The 18,429-nt window shown below is 46.4% G+C and overlaps 4 protein-coding genes across 9 annotated transcripts in view; 3 read left to right on the forward strand and 1 right to left on the reverse strand.

Annotated features, from left to right (window-relative positions):
• Positions 1-383: 383 nt before the first annotated feature.
• UFD1 (ubiquitin recognition factor in ER associated degradation 1) lies at positions 384-6,582 on the forward strand. Of its 2 annotated transcripts, XM_053994155.1 has the most exons (12): positions 384-470; positions 611-743; positions 1,462-1,494; positions 1,905-2,026; positions 2,342-2,472; positions 2,879-2,951; positions 3,442-3,510; positions 4,032-4,097; positions 4,381-4,428; positions 4,789-4,877; positions 5,279-5,360; positions 5,771-6,582. In XM_053994155.1, the coding sequence occupies exons 1-12, from the start codon at positions 468-470 to the stop codon at positions 5,843-5,845; spliced, it is 924 nt and encodes a 307-aa protein (XP_053850130.1). In that variant the 5' UTR covers positions 384-467; the 3' UTR covers positions 5,846-6,582. The 2 variants fall into 2 exon arrangements, with proteins under 2 accessions (XP_053850130.1, XP_053850131.1); XM_053994156.1 differs by lacking the exon at positions 384-470 and having other exon boundaries at positions 636-717.
• Positions 6,583-6,724: 142 nt separating this feature from the next.
• On the forward strand, positions 6,725-7,808 carry C18H22orf39 (chromosome 18 C22orf39 homolog). Of its 2 annotated transcripts, none has more exons than XM_053993807.1 (3): positions 6,725-6,818; positions 6,916-7,083; positions 7,632-7,808. In XM_053993807.1, exons 1-3 carry the CDS (start codon positions 6,792-6,794, stop codon positions 7,755-7,757), a joined length of 321 nt encoding a protein of 106 aa, XP_053849782.1. In that variant the 5' UTR covers positions 6,725-6,791; the 3' UTR covers positions 7,758-7,808. The 2 variants fall into 2 exon arrangements, with proteins under 2 accessions (XP_053849782.1, XP_053849781.1); XM_053993806.1 differs by having other exon boundaries at positions 6,750-6,818; positions 6,895-7,083.
• A 518-nt stretch (positions 7,809-8,326) lies between these two features.
• MRPL40 (mitochondrial ribosomal protein L40) lies at positions 8,327-11,111 on the reverse strand. The gene is made up of 4 exons (XM_053993805.1): positions 11,048-11,111; positions 10,455-10,538; positions 9,269-9,424; positions 8,327-8,930 (listed from the first exon to the last, which is right to left on the reverse strand). Exons 1-4 carry the CDS (start codon positions 11,095-11,097, stop codon positions 8,621-8,623), a joined length of 600 nt encoding a protein of 199 aa, XP_053849780.1. The 5' UTR covers positions 11,098-11,111; the 3' UTR covers positions 8,327-8,620.
• Positions 11,112-11,472: 361 nt separating this feature from the next.
• Positions 11,473-18,429, forward strand: part of LOC128816297 (protein HIRA) — a 31,645-nt gene continuing 24,688 nt past the window's right edge. For 2 of the 4 annotated variants that reach the window (XM_053993800.1, XM_053993801.1), the window contains exon 1: positions 11,473-11,680. In XM_053993800.1, the coding sequence (XP_053849775.1) occupies positions 11,575-11,680 (106 nt within the window). In that variant the 5' untranslated portion in view covers positions 11,473-11,574. The remainder of the gene's footprint in view (positions 11,681-18,429) is intronic. The other 2 variants (XM_053993802.1, XM_053993803.1) reach the window with 2 other exon arrangements.

Here is an 18,429-nt window from a genome sequence, read left to right on the forward strand (position 1 = left end):
CCGCCTCCGCGGCGCGAGATGCCCAGTCCATTCCGGGGTTTCGCCAATGGGATGCGGAGAAGGTGGTGACGATACGCGCTGCTGGCCAATTCCGAGAGGGTCTCGGCCGGAAGTACCGTGCCGGGTTTTGTCGCCGCGTCCGCCATCTTTTCTGCGGGCGAGTTGTAAGCTTTGCCATTAAAGGGAGCCCGGAGAAGGGGCAGCAGGGCCGCAGCAACACTCGGTGACCGAAGGGAAGCCAAGAGGGCAGAAGGGGCTCCCGACGATGGCCGCCTCGGAGGGCGCGAGGGCCCGTCTTCCGCCCTCACCCGCAATGGCCGCCCGAGCGGCCGGCGCCGCGCGGCACGCTGGGAGGGGCGGGGCCGTGGGAGGGGCCCGGCACGGCCCGTGAGGCGAACGAGCGGCGCTGGCCCGGCCCGGCCCGGCCCGGCGGCCCCCAGGGAGCGCCCGCCGCCGCCGCCGCCGCCATGGTGAGACCGGGGGGCGGCCGGGGAGGGGCCGCGTCACGGCGGCGACAGTTCAGGAGCCCTCAGTGGGTGCTGTGCCACTTTGTGTGCTGTAGACACTGATGGTTGTGTTCTTCTCTGTGTGTTGTTTTTTTCCCCTCTAGTTCTCTTTCAATATGTTTGACCACCCCATTCCCCGGGTGTTCCAGAACCGTTTTTCAACCCAGTACCGCTGCTTCTCGGTATCCATGCTTGCCGGACCTAATGACAGGTCAGATGTGGAGAAAGGCGGGAAGAGTATGTGCATGTTTTATTTTGACTAATAAACTGTTGAAAGAGTGTTTTTGAATAGTGTCGAGTCTTGCAGCTTTTGGCCAAGGCAGCAGGAATGTTGAAAACACGGTGACAGAGTGCTCAGCACCCTGGGTGGGGCTTTGAGGAAGGAGGAGGGGTCACGTTCCATTGCATTACTCGGTAACTAAAAATGATTATCCCGTCAGTCAGGGTTTATGAGTATCAGGAGACAGGCTTCGTCTACAAAGTTTCTTGTTAAAATCTTGTATCTAGTGTGAGCCATGGATGTTTATGGTTAAGGCGTTTCTTCCCCCTACCGTGTTGCACTTCATTTAATTTGTATACAGAAAGTAATAGATTGGCCAACTTAGTTTTCAGGGTGTCAGACTAATGCTATGTTGTTTTGAGTTGGTATGGATTGAAGAGCACCTGTGAGCCCTAAAGAATAAAATTGGCTTTGGGAAAATTTTCCTTTAGTGATAGTATTGTAAAGCCTTGTTTTCTCTTTTATTTTTCCCTGATTATAATTCTGAAATCTCCACATAGCAGGGATATTTGTCATGACTGATTCTACTGAACTCTCTGTCTAAAAATGAATTTGCAGATTTTAGAATCTGCCCTTTTTTTAAAAGATATTTTAGAGAAAGGAAGGATAAAATTGTGTGTTATGTACTCTTGTACAGTACTTTTCCTAATTTTACATTCTTATTTATTTCCGCAGTAATTATGCCACCATCAGCTTTGGATCAACTCAGTAAGTGAATACTTTATTCTGTAATAACAACATTAGAAATAGGAGCAAATGTGTAGGCAAATACCACAGTATTTTACTTATCTATTTAAGTCTTAGATAGGTACTGTGAGAATAATTAGTTTAAAAAATGCATTTTGAAGGTATTTTTTCTGTCAGAATTCATGGGGCTTGTCTGCCTTCAAGTACAGACATCTGAAATATTGGGCTCCCTGAGCATTTCAAGTTCTGAGTGCCATGCCAGCACTGGCTTTGTGTATCTGCTTTCTCTGTAGTTTAGAGCAGTTGGGATAATGGTGTGAGGGGAATCCTCTCTTATGCTCTGGCCCGTTCTCTTGGTGATTGATCTCTGAAAGCTGCAGAAAGGTGCTAGGGGCTTTTAACAAAGAAAACTTTTTCTCCTTTCTCACTAGGCCGCCTTAATATTACTTACCCCATGCTGTTCAAGCTGACCAACAAGAACTCAGACCGAATGACTCACTGTGGAGTGCTCGAGTTTGTGGCTGATGAGGGCATCTGTTACCTTCCACACTGGGTGAGCTGCCTCATGCTGGACTGTCAGAACCTGAAAAGTAGGATTAGGGAGTTGCCAGGTTTAATATTAAGGAGGTGAATGTTTCCTGACAGTGCCTGTCTCTGCTGGTCCTGTTCCTACAACCACCTTCAGTTCTGGCTCAGGCTTCCTTCTGCAGAAGTTTAACTTAGCAAAGCAGACTGCTTTTTACAGGCACCTGACTGTTTTTCCTGAAATTGAATATACATAAGAGCTGATATACACAGGAGAGAGATTTGAAAACATCAGCATCAGACACATTGATAGGGCTTTCTGTGTTTGTTTCCATTCTTGCAGATGATGCAGAATTTGCTGCTGGAAGAAGGAGGCCTGGTGCAAGTGGAGAGTGTGAATCTGCAAGTTGCTACTTACTCCAAATTTCAGCCACAAAGTCCAGATTTTCTTGACATCACCAATCCCAAAGCTGTGTATCCTTCCTATTCAATTATGGAATAAGGGGAAAAAATTTCTTCCAAATTGGAGTGATGAAACAGAGCAAGCTTTTCATGTGTGGCTCATACACTTCCAGTAGTACATGGCAACTGCTGCTCCTTCTGAAAACAAAAGGGATGGGGAGCTGATGTACAGAGATGTGGTCAACTGTTGGAACAAAGTGTGGTCTCAAGAAGGAGGAGTGTTGGCTTAAAATCCAATGAGTTTTGAGTGTCCCTTTGAAGAATTTATACATCCTAACATTTCCTAAAATCCTATATGTAGTACTGATGACTTTTAAACCATATTTGAGAAACTAAGGATTAGTGATCTACAGTATGGTGACTTTCAGGCTTTGATGTTTCACTGAAAACAAATATTTCATCTTAACATACTGCAAAGACTAGAAAATGCATTGAGGAACTTTGCCTGTCTAACTACTGGGGATGTGATTGCCATCAACTACAATGAAAAGGTACAGTGTAGGGTTGAGGGTTATAGACTAAGTTCAGTTGTTCGATGTTGGTACTAAAACAATCAACCCAGAGCTGTGCAGTGTTTTGGACAAGTAATCCCACATGGCAGATTCCACAGCTGGCTTTCTATTGGAGGGAAAAAAAAAAAAGTCAGCTAAGTCTTTATCTGAGCTGCTGTTTAAATTTCTTTGGACTCGCAAGAAAATAAATGTTTGTGCTGTTTAAGGTTTTACAAGTGAAGGGAAGGAATTTATCCTAAATTCAGAATTTGTTTTCAAAAATGGAGGTTAAAGTACAGTGACAGTGCAGCAAGGTGCAGTGGTGGGTTCTCTGACTACTAAGTTAAAAACTTTTGCTTTTAAATTCTGTAGAGACCCTGCAGTATCTAGTCCTCAACCTAAAGAGTACTTACTTCAGGTCTGGAGGGAAAGGTTTAGATATGCTTTTCTTACACATAATGCAATCTTAAAATGTCTGTGACTGTTTCAGATCTATGAGCTTCGGGTAATGGAGACCAAACCAGATAAGGCTGTGTCCATCATAGAGTGTGATATGAACGTAAGTTAAAGCTGATGGGGAAAGGCTGCCCTAACTGTGCCCTTCCAAGAGGGGAAGGCACTTGGGCAGTCATAGCTCTGCACACCCAGCCCAGCTGATGCTGCAAGGAAGGTGCAATCCATGGGGTAGGGAAGATGAGAGTACTCATGTGCCTTTGTAACCCCATCTGTGATCCTGATTAGCACTTCATGTACCATCAGGTGACTGCAGTGCCTAGAATTCAACGTTTAGCTTCGGCATGTTTTATCTGAGTTTTATTTGATAGCCTTGTCTTGACTCGTACTCCAGTGATATTGTGGAGCTGTTTTACTGCTTTGTTTCCATTACATGCTAAGGTTAATTCCTTGTAGGCTTGCTCCTTTTTTAGTTCTGAGTTAAAATGTTTAACAAGTAAACATTAGTTCTTTTTAGATCAAACATAGTGATAGTAGTTCATGGAGTTTTGAGAAATAGTAGTATAAAGCTTATGATTTAAAGAAAAATATTAATAATGGGTTTTTTCATGCTTCTTGTGTAAATAGGTGGATTTTGATGCTCCTTTGGGTTACAAAGAACCAGAAAGAAGTGCACAACACGAAGAGACCGCAGTACGTTAAACTTCTGTTCTTCCAAATGCATCCCCTAGAAGTCACTGTTGACTGTGGGGGGAGTGCCAACATATTTTTTTTTTTTATTTAAACAAGTTCTTTGGGGTAAATTTTACTTACCAGAAGCTTTTGCATGTGTTACTTAGGAGACTGGTGTTTACCAACTGTTGTTTTGGGAAAATGATTGTTCTGAAGTTTTGTTTGGCCAGAAATACTTGGAACTGTGTTCATGTCATGTGCATGTCAGAACAGAAACAACATGAACTTGTTTTTCCCCTCACAGGATGTGGAAACAGACCACAGTGGGTATGTGAGCGATATAGGATTTCGTGTAAGTGCCCTGTTTCTGCTGGTTTCTGAATGCTGTAAAATGGTGAGGGAAAGTTGTTCTGAACAACTGCAAAATACCAGTACCTGTTCTTAGAGATGTTTGTTATTTAACTGGCAAGTGCCTGTGAATGTTTTGTGTGATCACAGCCAGGAGCAGCATGACTTGTTCTCTGCAAAGGGCAGATGGGAGGTTGAAACAGACTCTTATACCCATGATTCATCAGTTTATATGTATCAAAAAGAAGCATGCTGAATTAAATGACTAAATAAAAATTGCTGTAAGATCTTACAGATATAATGTCCTTGTGCAGTGTGCTTTCAAATGCCAGGAGTTCAATTAAAACTGGTTATGTATCCACAGGCATTCTCTGGATCTGGGAACAGATTGGATGGCAAGAAGAAAGGTGTGGAGCCCAGTCCCTCACCAATTAAACCAGGAGACATCCGAAGGTATGTCTGTATCACTCACTTGTAAGCCAGTGAAGGATCAGTGTTTGAGCAGAGTTTGGTTTTTTTCCCCTGCTCCTGCAATATAAACAAACTAATTTTGTAATGAGTTTGCCTTAGAAAATAAACAGTCTTTCTTATCCACAGGCTAGTAGAAATATGCCTGTGGCCAAGCTTCCACAACAACTCCAGTATTTGATTATGTACTTCTGCAATCTGTGCCTATCTTCAGAAAATAATTCAGTGGTTTAATTCTGGAATTATTTAGAAATGAAAATGTGCAGTCAGTGTTGGTATTACATTGACAGACACAGAGTAGGTCTCTCTGTGTCCAATAAAGAATAGGTCTCTCTGTGTCAAATTCAACAGTATATAAACATAATGTTTTTATGCTTCTTTTCCAGAGGAATTCCCAACTATGACTTCAAGATTGGTAGAATCACGTTCATTCGGAATTCACGTCCACTGGTCAAGAAAGTGGAAGAGGTATATAAAGTTGAATCCTCCCCAGTTTTGCACAGAATTGGAACATTAGAACTAAGGTGCAAGTTTGTGGTCCCTCTGTCTTTCCCCTTGATATTTTTACAGCAGGCTTCCATTAAAAAGTGGTAGTAGTTTAGAATGGTTTGAGTCACATGAAGCAACCTCTGATATCCTTGTTACTGATGGAAGATTGGCCTGGTGTCAGTTTATTAAGCCAGCTGGCTGAAAAGTCACCAAAATGCTACTATTTTATTTTCAGGAAGAAAGTGGTTTTTATCTAAATTAAGGATGTGAAATGTCTACACTCAGTGGCTGCTCTGATGGAGCATTCTCGCTAACAATCGTTCAGCTTTCATCATACACAAGCAATGAGGCAAGAGGTAAAACCTTTTTTCCCTGTTTCTTTTTTCCAGGATGAATCTGGAAGCCGGTTTATTGCCTTTTCAGGAGAAGGCCAGTCCCTGCGCAAAAAAGGAAGAAAGCCCTAAGTTGTGGTACCTTCAGCTAGTTAGGGGGAAAATAAAGTAACAGGTGCAGCATCCTGGATCTTAGTAATTGCAGTTGAGAGATTGTTTTGCAACTCAGGAGCACTTAATGGGTGTTTTGGTTTCGGTTTCATGTTTAGAGCTGGAGCTGTCAGACTTAATCAGTTGAAAATTAAGTTCTGGGAATTTGGAAGAAGCTTTTTTGTATGTGTTGTAAAGAGGGGAATGCAGATCTGTGGTAAACCTGAGAAGCAGAACTAACAAGATCTACCTTATTAAGGGTCCAGTTCTTAGACTCATCTTCCCCTCATCTCCTGAGTGATGATGATCTCATGTTGCTCTGTGCTTGGTATTTTCATCCCTTTATATATATATATATTGCCACAATTTCAGATCAGCTTTTTGGTGTGGTGCAAATGAAGGGTGACTTTGGTGTTTAGGATTTTAGTGCAGGGAGTTTCTTTGAGCTTAGCTTCAGGTGTTGGGTTATTAATCATTCTAAGCAAACCCCCTGTAACAGCTTTTTATAATTAATAACATGCCTTTTAATAGTTCAGATACTATAACGTAGCGTAGCAATCTCTTGGCACGTGTAGGGAGGGGAGGGACCCAGCTGCACTGCCCGGTGCCGCTTTGGAACGGTGCGAGTGTATCCTGTGCGCCCTCTCGTCTGCCGGCGAGCGTACCCGGGTGCAACCCTGCGCACTCCTGCGAGCCCGAGTAAAAGTTCCTCGTTCCCAGCTGCGTCCGTGTGTGGTGATTTCGGACACGCTGGGGGCCGTCCCAGCGCCGCCCCGGGCAGCGCCCGGCGGTCGCGGCCTGCGCTGGTCACGTGCCGGATACCGCGCAGCCATTGGCTGCCGGGCCCGGGGCCGCTTTGTGCCGCCCCTCGCCATTGGCCGCGGCCGCGGCCCCGCCGTAAGCGCGGTGGCCATTGGCGGCGGGCAGCATGGCGGGCACGGGCGACTCCTGGCGGGTGAGCGGGCGCGGGGCCGGGGGGCGCCGGGGCCGGGGCCGGGATCGGGATCGGGACCGGGCGGGACTCAGTGCAGCCCGGCCATGTCCGTCCGCAGCCGCCGCGCTCATGCGAGGACTACTGGGGGGAGTGGAAGCATTGCCGTGGGCTGCGCCACGCCTTCCACCACTACTACGCGCACGGGGAGCTGCCGGACTGCGGCCGCTGGCGGGAGGACTACGAGGCCTGCCGCGCCTGGGAGAGGGACCGCGCCGCCGCCGCGCAGGTACCGGCCCCGCTCCTGCTCCTGCTCCTGCTCCTGCTCCTGGCCTGCCGGGGCTCTGGGACTGACACCCCGCAGCCGCGGGGCTTGGGGAGGGTTTGGGAAAAACAGGCGCCGGAGGTGGGTCAGGTTGTCTTAAAGTCCAGTGAAGGATCCAGGGAGTGTTTCAGCTGTAAAATCTTGGTTTCTGATAATCTGACATTTCCTTCCTAAAAGGAAAGTCCGCCACGTTACAGGGAAAAGGCGTTCGTGGGGTGTGTAGAAATGCCCCTGGCTCCAGCGGACACTGACACCAGCCCTGCAGCACCGGCTCCGGAGGGTTCCACAGCAGTGCGAGTTTCCTTTGTAACTTAGGAGCCAGAGGCAAAATATAAATATGACTTAGTTAAAAGTTTGTATTCTGGCTTACTTAGATAACATTTAGCACTTCTGCTTAAGCATGATAAATTTTTATTTCTTCTTTTATCTCAAATATTCAGAGCAGGAAATCAGCTCTGTATAACTGGAAGATCTAGCACTATTACGATAATATTATTTTTCCTGTGTTTCAGGAAGCTTTGTGCAAAAGTGAAAGAGCTCGAGTTATGGAAAAACAGAAATATTCTCCAGTGTGGAAGCTCAGGAAGAGCCCACCACCTGACTGGTACCTACCACTTGACCACGACAAATCAAATTAACAAGTTTGTATTCTGTGTTTGGTCAGTAACATAATACACAATTCAGAATTATTCTGCCTTTTTTTTTTTTTCCTTCCACATCATCTTGAAGTTATTCAACTATAGCTCTGCCCTACAATACTTTAGCACTCACTCAAAAAATCTGAAATTTTATTTAAACACTGAATATTTTTAAAGGGAGATTTGAGGTGCTTAATTTGATTGTGGTCTTTTACTGCTGACTTGCACTTCAGGATTTCATATCAGCAAGCACCTTTCAAATTAATGCATGCATGCTCTAGCTCTGAGGGCCTCTTGCCCTACCAGCTGGCACTGAGCACTTCTGGAACAATGTACTCACCCCAGGCCTGCCAGATGGGGGAAAAAAACCCAAGCTGGGACTGTTCATCACAGGCTCAGGACAATCCCAAACACTGGCATTTAAAAGACACTTCCCAGAATCAGGGTTGTGGTAGTTGAAGAGCTTCTCACCTCTGGGCTGCACACCCTGAAACTGCCCCTCTGTGGAACTGCTCTCGAGTGGTGGTGTGTGTTGTGACAGTATTCAAAACTACTAAAAAATAAACGAATGTAGAGAGAGATCTGGTTTGTATTAGGGCAAACTCATGGAAATTTAGATACAACAGTTACATGGCAATATAAGAAAATAAAAAAAATTGGCTTTGCCACTATGTAAGGTCGTGTAGCTTTGCTAGGTGTGTTATTACCTGGATAGTCATTAAAACACAGAGATACTTCATTTATTTTTTTTTTACAGTCACATCCTGCAGTGTTGTAACCTGCAGGAGAAATTATTTATTACTCCAATCTTTCTTCCTTCAGCCGCTGAGCACGTCCTGGCAGCTGAAGCAGGAGCTCCCCTGTCACTGTGTGTACACCTTGGTGATGTCAGTGCACTTTCCTTCAGGGGGATCATAGCCAGGAAGGGGAGGGGTGTAACTGGGTCCGTCCCTCTGGAAGGGGAAGAGCCCCTCGTCCCTCCGGATTGCTGCCTGGTACAGCTCCTCAGATTCCAGCTGCAGCTCCTTCAGTGCCTCCTGCTGAGATGCTACAAGGGCTTGAATTGCTTTCTTTTCTGCCTCATCTTGTTTCTGCTTAAACAAACTCCACTTCTTCAAAAGTAAAACTCTTCTTTCAGACTCTTCAGGAGAAAGAGCGGGAAGACTTCGCACCCTGATGAAGAGAAGGATAACGCTGTAATGGAGAAACAGCCTGACTCCAAAGGCCAAACTAAGAAAAACAAAATGCCAAAACCAAAAATCCCACCAAACCCAGAGAATACACTGAATTCACTAGTAATTTAGTCAGTCTGTGAGGTCCTCCAGTCACTCTAACAGGAAATGCACTGTTTTTCATTATTTTTAGCAAGAACAAATAATATTTCCTTTCCACATTTTTGTCCTGATGGAAGTGGGTACGTTTTTTTACCAAGGCTGGCACTATGTTGCAGTTGTGCAGATAAAGAAGTTTGCTGTGAGTGCAGGTGCATGGTGAAAGACAGACCTACTGACCTGTTGCTCTCTGAGTACTTCAGTGGTGTTATAAAATCCTCAATTGGAATCAGTTCTGGGGCAGCTCTTTCCAACTTTTTAAGCTTTTTCTTCATACGCTCCTTCTGTGCTTGCTCTTTCTTCACATCCACCTTCTTTTTCTTCTTTGGTTGTGCTCTACAAGGAAAATAGCAAATGAAAGAAGATATTTTGTCCTTTAACTCAACACCAACAACTTTCATTTTCTTTTCCATTGCTTAATTTGTAACCCTGACACGAGTTCCAGCCATTAGCTTTATTCAAGTAATATAATTTCCAGGAGCCAGTGACAGGTCTGCTGAGATTTTCTGCAGACAGAACTGGAACTGCCTGGGAAAAGCAATTTTGTGCTGAACATCAGAATGACCTGAGGAAGTTCCACCAAAAATTGAATTAGAATTGTTTTGACTGGCTCAGAGTGCAGCCTAGCAGGTCTATCATACAAGTGGCTTGTGCTGGCAAGGACCTTAAGCCTGACATGGTTGTAATCCCCTGCCATGGGCAGGGAAACCTTTCACCAGACCAGGTTGCTCCAAGCCCCATCCAACCTGGCCTTGAAGCAATATTCCTGTTATTTCACATTAAAGAAGACTTCAAGTGGTTTTATACATGCTTCTAAAATTTCTGCATTTGGAGCCAAGTTCAGGCTGTAGATGTTACTTCTCCATGCAGATCCAAGATAGGATTGCACACTCCACAAACTGACCCTCATTCCTGCCTGGCAGACTGAACAAACAACACTTATGGTGTGAAACAGTCCCTCTCCAGCAGTACCTTAGAGTTAGCTGGGTATTTTAAATCAAGCTGCATCAAAACAAAACACAGACACTGAAATGTGGCACAGAAATTTGGCCACATGTGGGCTGCCTCTGCCTTCACAGCACAGCATTTCTGGTTCAGCCAGCCTTTCACTGGTGTTGCCCAGCAGGGAATTCTGGAGCACTGCATCAATCCCCACATTTCCAGTTCTGTGGTTGTGCTCCCCACAAGCACGAAGTGGTAATTGTATCACCTCTGAACTCTCCACAAGAGGCCAACAGTTCCCAACTGCTCTGGCATATAGAGACTTAAACAAGTACAGTTAAAGGTTAAATTTGGACTTGGGAAAATTTGTGCTCCCCCAATGGATGAGAACACTTCTGTGTAACTCCAAGAAAGCTGCACTCACCTCACAGGGAGGGATGTCCTCAACTCCAGCAATGAGCTCTGCCAGTGACTCCCTTGGAGCGGGACCCTCTGGGGCAGCCAGGAGCTGCAGGAGGAAAAATAACATAAGGCATGAGGAGGAACTGACTCTGATGTCATTGATTCTGCACAGGAGCTCTTTGTTATTCACATTTTACAGCTATGAGTTTTGAACCATCTTCGGCCACTTCATTCATGGCAGGATACAGCGTTTGCCTAGAGATGACCTCAAACCCTTGAGCTAGGTAACTGATCCCAAATACGGACTGGTGGGTGTGAGCCCACCAGGGTACCGCGTTTTTGGATAGCTTATAGCAGTTTTATTTTTAAGCTCTGACAATGACCCCTTTGAGGAGCTGGTATGGGAGAGGTCAGCCCACCGCCGTTCAGATCAGGAGAGCGATGCCGACTGTCGTATCTCGGCGGCTGTCACGGGAGGACGAACCGGCCCCGCTGCCAAGGCACCGACTTCTCCGCCCCAGGAACGGGCGGGAGCGGGCTGGGCAGGCACTGCGGCTAAGGGGCGCTTCCCGGGCTCCCTCCCCGCGGTCCCGGGGCAGGGTGGCCCAGCCGTACCTGAGCCGGGCCCCGCGGAGCCCCCGCGCCGCCGCCGCCGCCGCCCACATGGCCCCGCGCTGCGCCGCGCCCGCGCCGGCCGCGCTCCGACCCCGCGTCCCGCGTTCCGGCGCACAAACGTTCCGGAGGGCGCCCTACGCGGAGCTCCCGCCCCGCCGGCACCGCCCCGCTCCGCCCGGCAGGGGGCGCCCGCCCGCGCTGTAGAGCGGGCGGCGCCTGGCGGGGGAACGGCGGGGTCGGGGGCGCTGTTTCCCGCCGGGCCGCTTAGGCGGTTGCCAGGCGCCGAGTTCCGGCGGTGCCGGATCGCCGGCGGCGCCGGGCGGGGGATGCGGCGGGGCGGCGGCGGCACCGGGACATGGAGCGGCGCTGAGGCGGCTCGGGCCGGCCGGGGGCGCGGGCACTGCGGCGCCGGGCGCGGGCCCATGGTGGCCGGCCGCCGCTGAGCGCCGCGGCCGCGGAGGCAGCCCGGGCGGAGCCGCCCTGGGGTCCCGAGGGCGGAGGCCGGCGGGGGCCCCGGGCGGGGAACAATGAAGCTGCTGAAGCCGACCTGGGTCAACCACAATGGTGAGGGCCGGCCGGGCAGCAGGTGCCGCGGGCCGGCCGGGCAGCAGGTGCCGCGGGCCGGCCGGGCAGGTGCGGCGGGGGAACGGGCGTGCGGCACACGCGGGGCGGGGGGCGCGGGGCGGGCGGAGCCTCGGGCCGCTGCCGGGCGCTCCCGGAGCCCCGCCGCCCCGGGAACGGCGGGGTGCGGGCGGGGGCAGCGGCAGCAACAAGTCCGCGCCCGCGCCGTCCCGGCGGACGGGAGCGGGAGCGGAGCCCGGTCTCTGGAGCCGGGCGGGTTCCCGAGGGCGGCGTGGGGACAGCTCGTCCCGCGGGAGGGGGCCGGAGGGGACCCCGCCGCGGCCGGCCCTGGGAGCCCGCCCGCCCGGCGCGTTCGCTGGGCACGGCCGGACACGGCCGCGCCCGGGCTCTGCAGGGAGGGCTGCGGGCTCCGAGGCAGCGGTGAGCTGATTCCGCCGGCCGGGCACGGCCCGGGGCCGCTCCGTGCCGGGGGAAGTGCGGCGGGATGGCTTGAATGGAGTGCGGCCCGTGCAGAAGGGAAAAGGAGTTTCGCGCAGAGGTCGAGGTCCCCTCGGGATGAGTGTCCAGGATGAGGCGGTATCCAGTGCCCGGCACTGGCCACCCGGCTCTCACATTGCTGACACAAGTACACTATTGAAAGTCCTCAAGTGCACTGAGCTGTGCTAGCGTTCTCCACGGAGGGAAAAGTTTCTTCCAGCAGTTCTTTTAAAACAACTCCCTGAATTTATATAGTGTCCTGTCTGCCAGTCCTCTGGTGATGTTGAAGAGACGTGTGAGCTAAAACAGCTTAGAGTGAGGTGTCGGTATTGACAGAAGGCTCTGTACTTTCCTTGTCTGGCAAATACAGGACAGCACCAGAGTTTATGTCATATTTACACTGCTTAGGATGAATTTCCAGATTAATACCTGTGCTGTTCCTGGTGAAGCAGTGAGAAGAGACCTGACACAAAGAGCTCACTTCTCTTTATGCAAGTTTTGCCCTCAGATTCATGGGTACAGTTTTATTTCAACTGCAAATTTTATACTCTGTCAATGTATAAATGTCATTACCTGGGCTCATGTAGCTCATTGGTATCTAGAGTAAAACTAAGACCAGGTTATTCAAGCTGGAAAAGCATGCTTTGAGTTTAAAACCCCAGGAAGAACTTTACAGCTGCCTTTCTGCATGTGTTGTGTTCTTTGTGTTGATGCTGCAAATGCTGATAACAATTTAAGCCTTGAGTTGCCATTCGTGTTGCATCTTTACTTGGCCTGCTCTCCAGGGACTCTATAGGCAGCAGATGGACTCGACCTTGTACCAAAGGTTGTAGTGAACTGAAAAAAAAGTGGAAGTGCTTTATTCAAGATGTTTTTTACATTTCTGCTTGGTTACTCTAAACAAATGTAGCATTTACATCTTCATCTCTGGCTGCCTGTGGTTAGACTGTCCTGTGCCTCTGCGTTTCTTCAGTGGGAGCAGCTGAATAAAACCTTTCTACCTAAGTCCTTGGAGATCACAGAGATTGCATCTGTAACTTCTTTCCTTATTTTTTTAATGGGTGCACCTTTTGATATGGGTATGTATTTGAAATCTGTAGCAGTTTAGAAAACATCCAACCATTGCAGAACACAGGCTTCAGCCAAGCAGGGCTTTGTTTACAGAGCCCTGTGGTGATGGATAGTGCACTACACAGGGCCTTGATGGTCCTGGATTTCACTCCCATTTCTGCCACTCACCTTTTGGGATGAGTTTGGCCAAGGCACTTCATCATAAGAAAACAGACATTGGCCACCAGCTCCATTTGTGAGATGCTCTCAGGGCTGCAGAGGTGTGCAGGGCTGTGAGACAGTCACACATTGCTGTCCTTGGGGCAGGGAGTGCAGGATAAAAACCGGTGAGTTTAGTCAGCCTCTTCTAACATGCCCGGGTTCCGGATCCTCCAGGCATCGCTGTGTGTCAGGAGTCTCCATCACTCCTCATGGTTCTTTCTCTTGGCTCTGAAACCCCTCCAGAAACAGGGTGAAGGGAATTTACACTCTATGTGCTGGAGACTCTGTGATAATTCTTATTCCTTTGATTTCTGCACGGGCACATGGGGCTGCCTCACTGTTCTCGTTTGTGAGCCCTGATAGCAGGGCTGGCTCTTGCACACACCAGTTCCAGCTGGTCATTTCAGCCTTTTCCTCTTCCACTCAGTTTTGGGAGTTTTGTTTTACTGAATGGACTAGAATGATGCTTCCAGGCATACATTCTCCAGGAGATAATAGACACTAGAAGTGAGTGTTGTAGCACACCTGGGAATTGTGTGCTGCACAGCCGAGATGCTGCGCGCTTACGGTAAAAGCACTTCAGCACATTTTGGCTCTGCAGGTTTTTGCCTTGGAGTTCTTAATGTCACTTTTTCTGAGTGCTTATTGGAATTATTTCTTGCTTAGATGCATTTTCTATAAGCTTTTCATGCACTTAATGTGGGTTTATTAGATTTTGCATGAAAGTCTCATTATTGTTGTGTTCTTCTCTTCCATGCGTCTTCGACTTAGAGCAAGGAAGAATATTCAAAAGTGCAGTCTAGTGGAAGGGGTGAGAACAGATGACTGTAAGATACAAGTGGTGGGATTGGCTTCTCTTTCCCAGTGTTGCATTCAGTACCTCTGTACACATGCATCAGGCATCCAGCAGCTGTCTGTACATACTCAGCACTCAGGGTTTTGAGAGCCCAGGTGCTTAAAGACAACTCAGGCAGGCAAACACTGATCCCTGTGGGAAAGGAAGTCCCTTGCTGTTCCAAGAAAACCTTGCAAGCCCCAAGGTGCTGCTCATGTATAACAGCTTGTGGAAACTGGAGCCTGCTTTTGTTTAAATATAGGCATGGAGTTTATCTCTCCAAGCTGTAATGGTGGAATGTAAATATTTGAATTGATTTGTGAGTCATGTTGAATGTTATATATGAGATGGGCTGGAAGCAAATTGAGTAGAAATCCATTCATTTTGAGGTAGAAATTCACCTAAAACTGTTCTTATATTTAATTGATTATTGTATAAAGTTAAACAACAAACAAAAAGGATGCAATATTTAAAATTGCTTTTATGCTTCATGATGTATTCTTTTTAAGATGGGACCTTCTTCTTGGGTTTCAGTTATCTTACATCGATCTTTTTGTTCCAAGCTTGTTTCATTATCAGTATTTCTTTAAGTACATAATGTATATTTGGGTTCTTTAAACAAATAAGCCCACAGGACATCTGGTATATCATAAGGTGTTCTGTTTTTAATGAACCTGGTTTGCCTTCTCCTGCAATGTGATTCTGGGAGCTTCAATAATTTAAGCTTATCTTTTTTTAGAAATTACTGCAAGAGGTCAGAATGTCTTAAAGCACACTGTGTTAGATTTTAGTGTTGCTGCTTAAATATCACATTTTGTTTTGGTGCATCATTACTGTTGGGAAACTCAGCACATCTCCAATTAGAAGCATGAGAAAGCTTCAGTCACTTTGAAGCAGAGACCTTGTGTCTTTTGGCTTGTTTAAACAGGAACTAACAACATAATCTGATAAAGACATGGACCTGGGGACGAAGGTGATTGCTATCAAATAATGCCTTCTTCTTCATTATTTTGAGAAATTGAAGGAATGTGAAGAAAAACCCAGTATCTGTGCTCAATTTGTAAACCACAAGTAGTAGGGAACAAGTCTTATAGCTTTAACCTGCTACAGTTATTCAACACTGTAGATGGCATTCTCTTGATAGTGGTACCCTGGAGGAAAGGGCACCCTGGCGATGTGACTGCTTCATCTTTCTTTGCTTTTTTTTTTTTTTTTTTTTTTTTTTAATTAGTAATTGGACATTGGGTACTGGGCAGATCATTGTGTATCATTAGTTACATCCCTTCCTGGATCACAGTTGAGCCATGTAGGAAACTTTGTTGTCCAGGGCTTCATTTATTACTGCTGCCTTTCCTGGGTGCAAAGTCCATACCCTCTTTAAACGTCACATATAAAATAATGCCCTGTGACCTGACAACTTTCACTGAGGTCTGTATTTTAACCATTATATGGATTATAACCATTTATGAAAATCTACTCAGTGCTTATTTGACTGAACCCCAAATTTATGCTAGGAAAAACCTAAAAATAAAATATTATCCTGCTATGTAAATATATGGATAGTTTGTGTTTCAATACGTGGTCGTCAATGCCAGTTCCCATTCATGTCATAAAATAGAGGAGAACTGAAATTGGCTTGGAGTGACCTGAATGATCAGAAGTGTGACACCCTTTGTACAAGGAACAGATGAGTAGAGTAGGACTCTTTGGGCAAGCAGTGGGGTCATTGGGCTGGGAACATCATGAACACAGTTGTGAGTGGCAGAAAAGGGATCAGTGTTGAGTGATTTCTGTTCACTGCCCTTCTGTAGAAGAATTGGTTGTGTTAAAGTAACAAAGAGCTGGTACAGATCCATGGAGTAGGAGGTTCCTCACAGAGGCCATGGCTGAGCAGTGGATCTCTTTGTGTAGGGGTTGTTGAATTACAGATCTGAGAAATGGCTGATTGAATTTATAGAACAAAGTCCATTGAGGGTCCCTGAGTCAAGAAGTCAGAACTGTAATTTCTTTGGAGTTGGAAGATTATCTTAGGAAGAAGCGTTGTGTGCTTACCATTGTACAGATCCTTAGGGAGTTACCTAGTGCTGGTTTCTGAACACAGAGTACTGGGCTTGGTGGACATTTTCCCTGGTGTGGCTAATTTTAAGCTTTTATGGAGAATTTGTAGCTAAGTTACCTCTGGCTCTCTAAGCAAAGTAATTTGCTGGGTTTCTTCAACCCCATCAGTGGATCTGTGAAAAATCTTTGCCCAGGAGAAGGGAGAGAGCTGATGTTACTGCTCCTGTAGAGTTGTGCTCTTAAGGCAGAAATTGGAGAGGCTGTGGTAGTTTTAGGCATGTAGTAAAGGAAAGGAATATTATATAATGTCAGTAATTTTTGCAAAGCAATGAGTGTAATGACAATTTTTTGGAATGTGTAGCATATCTGCTTTGCCTGAAGAGTAATGGTGGAGGTGGCTAGGTTGCTGTTCTTTCTGATTTGCTGGGAAAGTTTTCTTAGAATTCAAAGGTCTTTGATAGCTGCCTTCCTACTCTCCTCTACACATCTAGTGGCAAATACCAGAGTATATGAGCTCTTCTTGCCCATTGCCAAGACTTGATGCAAATTGAAAATGTCACCTCTTTCACATCTAATGTCTCCAGAATGGTCTTTTCAGTAAGTTTCACTGGGCTCAACTGTTTCAAATGATGCACTGGTTTAATATAAGGGAATTTCCATGTTTTGGAAAGGGTAAAATAAATGTTTGTTTCTTGTTTGTGCTTCTCTAAATATTCAGCTTAGCCCTGAATGTTGCATTTGAATTAATAGAATAAAAGCGAGAATCAGGCACAACAAGCTGAAGAAAAACCACAGCTCATGTGTGTCTCAGCTCATGTGTGCTATGTGGTCTGAAGGACTTGGAAGGAATGTAAGTTGAGTGCCATCTTTCTGTGCTTAAGGTCTGCTTGGCTGCCTGTAAAAATTTTAAGGGAAGTCACATGTCAGAGTTGCAATAGAAATCCAAATAAAACAATCCTTAAAACAAGTCAACATAAAGGATACAAAAGTCAAAATGAAGCCAAATGTGTATCCCTCGAAAAGTAAGAAATAAGTGGGTATTTGGATGAAGATTTTATTAGGAGTTTAGCATCAAGGTTTCAGTTGCTACAGTTGGACATAAAACTTGCTGTTGGATAAGATCTCCAGGTTTTATCGTTTATGTCTTAACATCTCATGAAGATGTAGCACAAGATTGACACTCGTGAGAAATTTATCAAGTAATAGAGGTGTGTGGGTACTGGTACTTTTGGCTGTTTGATATATTGCCTTATTTTGTAGTGGCATATATGTGATCTTGCTTGCAGAGGCATTCCAGTTTGAACAGCTTGGAAGCGCTGCCAGGAGTTCTTTGGATGTGGAAATCGCATGCGCGTTCTTCCAGATAATCCTTGGTGGTAGCTCTGAGCATCACTGAAAGGCAGGAAGCTTGCTGCTCCCCTCTTCCTTTTCCTCTGCAAAGGTTAAAACAACTGTGAACATAGAGAGAGTGAATATGAGCCAGTGGGTGGAGCAGAACAGGTTGGAAGTAAGAGCTTTCTGGTTTCCAAAGCTGTTTCCCAGCTATGTTGTTACAGAGTTTACATTCTAGTAAAATTATTGGCTTTCTTCTGAAAGATGTAGCATATGGAGAATTGAAGGATTTAAGAGTACGGTTAGTTCTCCTCTTTCTATATGGAAGCCATAAAATCAAAACTAGTCTTTGGGTAGAAGAGTTTCGTTAAGAGAATTGAAATTTGAGACAGGTAATTGTGTGACCAACAGATGCAGCCAGAGATTGGGAAGGATTTTAAAAAAATAGAAACCAAAAGAAGACTTGCTTCAGGTCATCAGCTAATGAACTGTAGAAACCTGGAAGAAATTCCATACTCAAATACAGTTTTGCCTTGTTGGCACTTGCTCTGTGGTATTACTTTGCTTTGAGGTATTTGGCATATCCTGCTGGATTAAGTGTCCCTGGTTATTGCTGGTTTTTGTGGCATGATAACTTCCATACAGGTTTTTAATAGGCTGCCATTTCTGTCAGCAAGCTGCTCTCAGCTCTTGTAGTCAGCTGTAATTCTTACAACTCGAGCCTTTAGAAGAAGAAAGTCTCTTGCCAGCAGAAGAGTTATGGTGATTCTGGTGTTACTGCATTCCCTTGAATGTAAAACAATTCAGTATGTTGCTGTTTGTTCTC

This window comes from Vidua macroura, chromosome 18, assembly GCF_024509145.1.
Source record: "Vidua macroura isolate BioBank_ID:100142 chromosome 18, ASM2450914v1, whole genome shotgun sequence".
Taxonomy (NCBI): Eukaryota; Metazoa; Chordata; class Aves; order Passeriformes; family Viduidae; genus Vidua; species Vidua macroura.

What these genes read in the sequence shown, in the direction of transcription:
- UFD1 (XM_053994155.1), top strand. An exon ending in TGAGCGATATAGGATTTCGT is followed by an intron (nt 4,429 to 4,788) that starts GTAAGTGCCCTG and finishes ATGTATCCACAG; the next exon opens with GCATTCTCTGGATCTGGGAA. An exon ending in TGGTCAAGAAAGTGGAAGAG is followed by an intron (nt 5,361 to 5,770) that starts GTATATAAAGTT and finishes TCTTTTTTCCAG; the next exon opens with GATGAATCTGGAAGCCGGTT.
- C18H22orf39 (XM_053993806.1), top strand. Translation starts at nt 6,792, where the DNA reads ATGGCGGGCACGGGCGACTCCTGGCGG. An exon ending in GCACGGGCGACTCCTGGCGG is followed by an intron (nt 6,819 to 6,894) that starts GTGAGCGGGCGC and finishes GACTCAGTGCAG; the next exon opens with CCCGGCCATGTCCGTCCGCA. An exon ending in ACCGCGCCGCCGCCGCGCAG is followed by an intron (nt 7,084 to 7,631) that starts GTACCGGCCCCG and finishes CCTGTGTTTCAG; the next exon opens with GAAGCTTTGTGCAAAAGTGA.
- MRPL40 (XM_053993805.1), bottom strand. Translation starts at nt 11,097, where the DNA reads ATGTGGGCGGCGGCGGCGGCGGCGCGGGGGCTCCGCGGGGCCCGGCTC. An exon ending in CTCCGCGGGGCCCGGCTCAG is followed by an intron (nt 10,539 to 11,047) that starts GTACGGCTGGGC and finishes TTCCTCCTGCAG; the next exon opens with CTCCTGGCTGCCCCAGAGGG. An exon ending in AAGTACTCAGAGAGCAACAG is followed by an intron (nt 8,931 to 9,268) that starts GTCAGTAGGTCT and finishes TCTCTTCATCAG; the next exon opens with GGTGCGAAGTCTTCCCGCTC.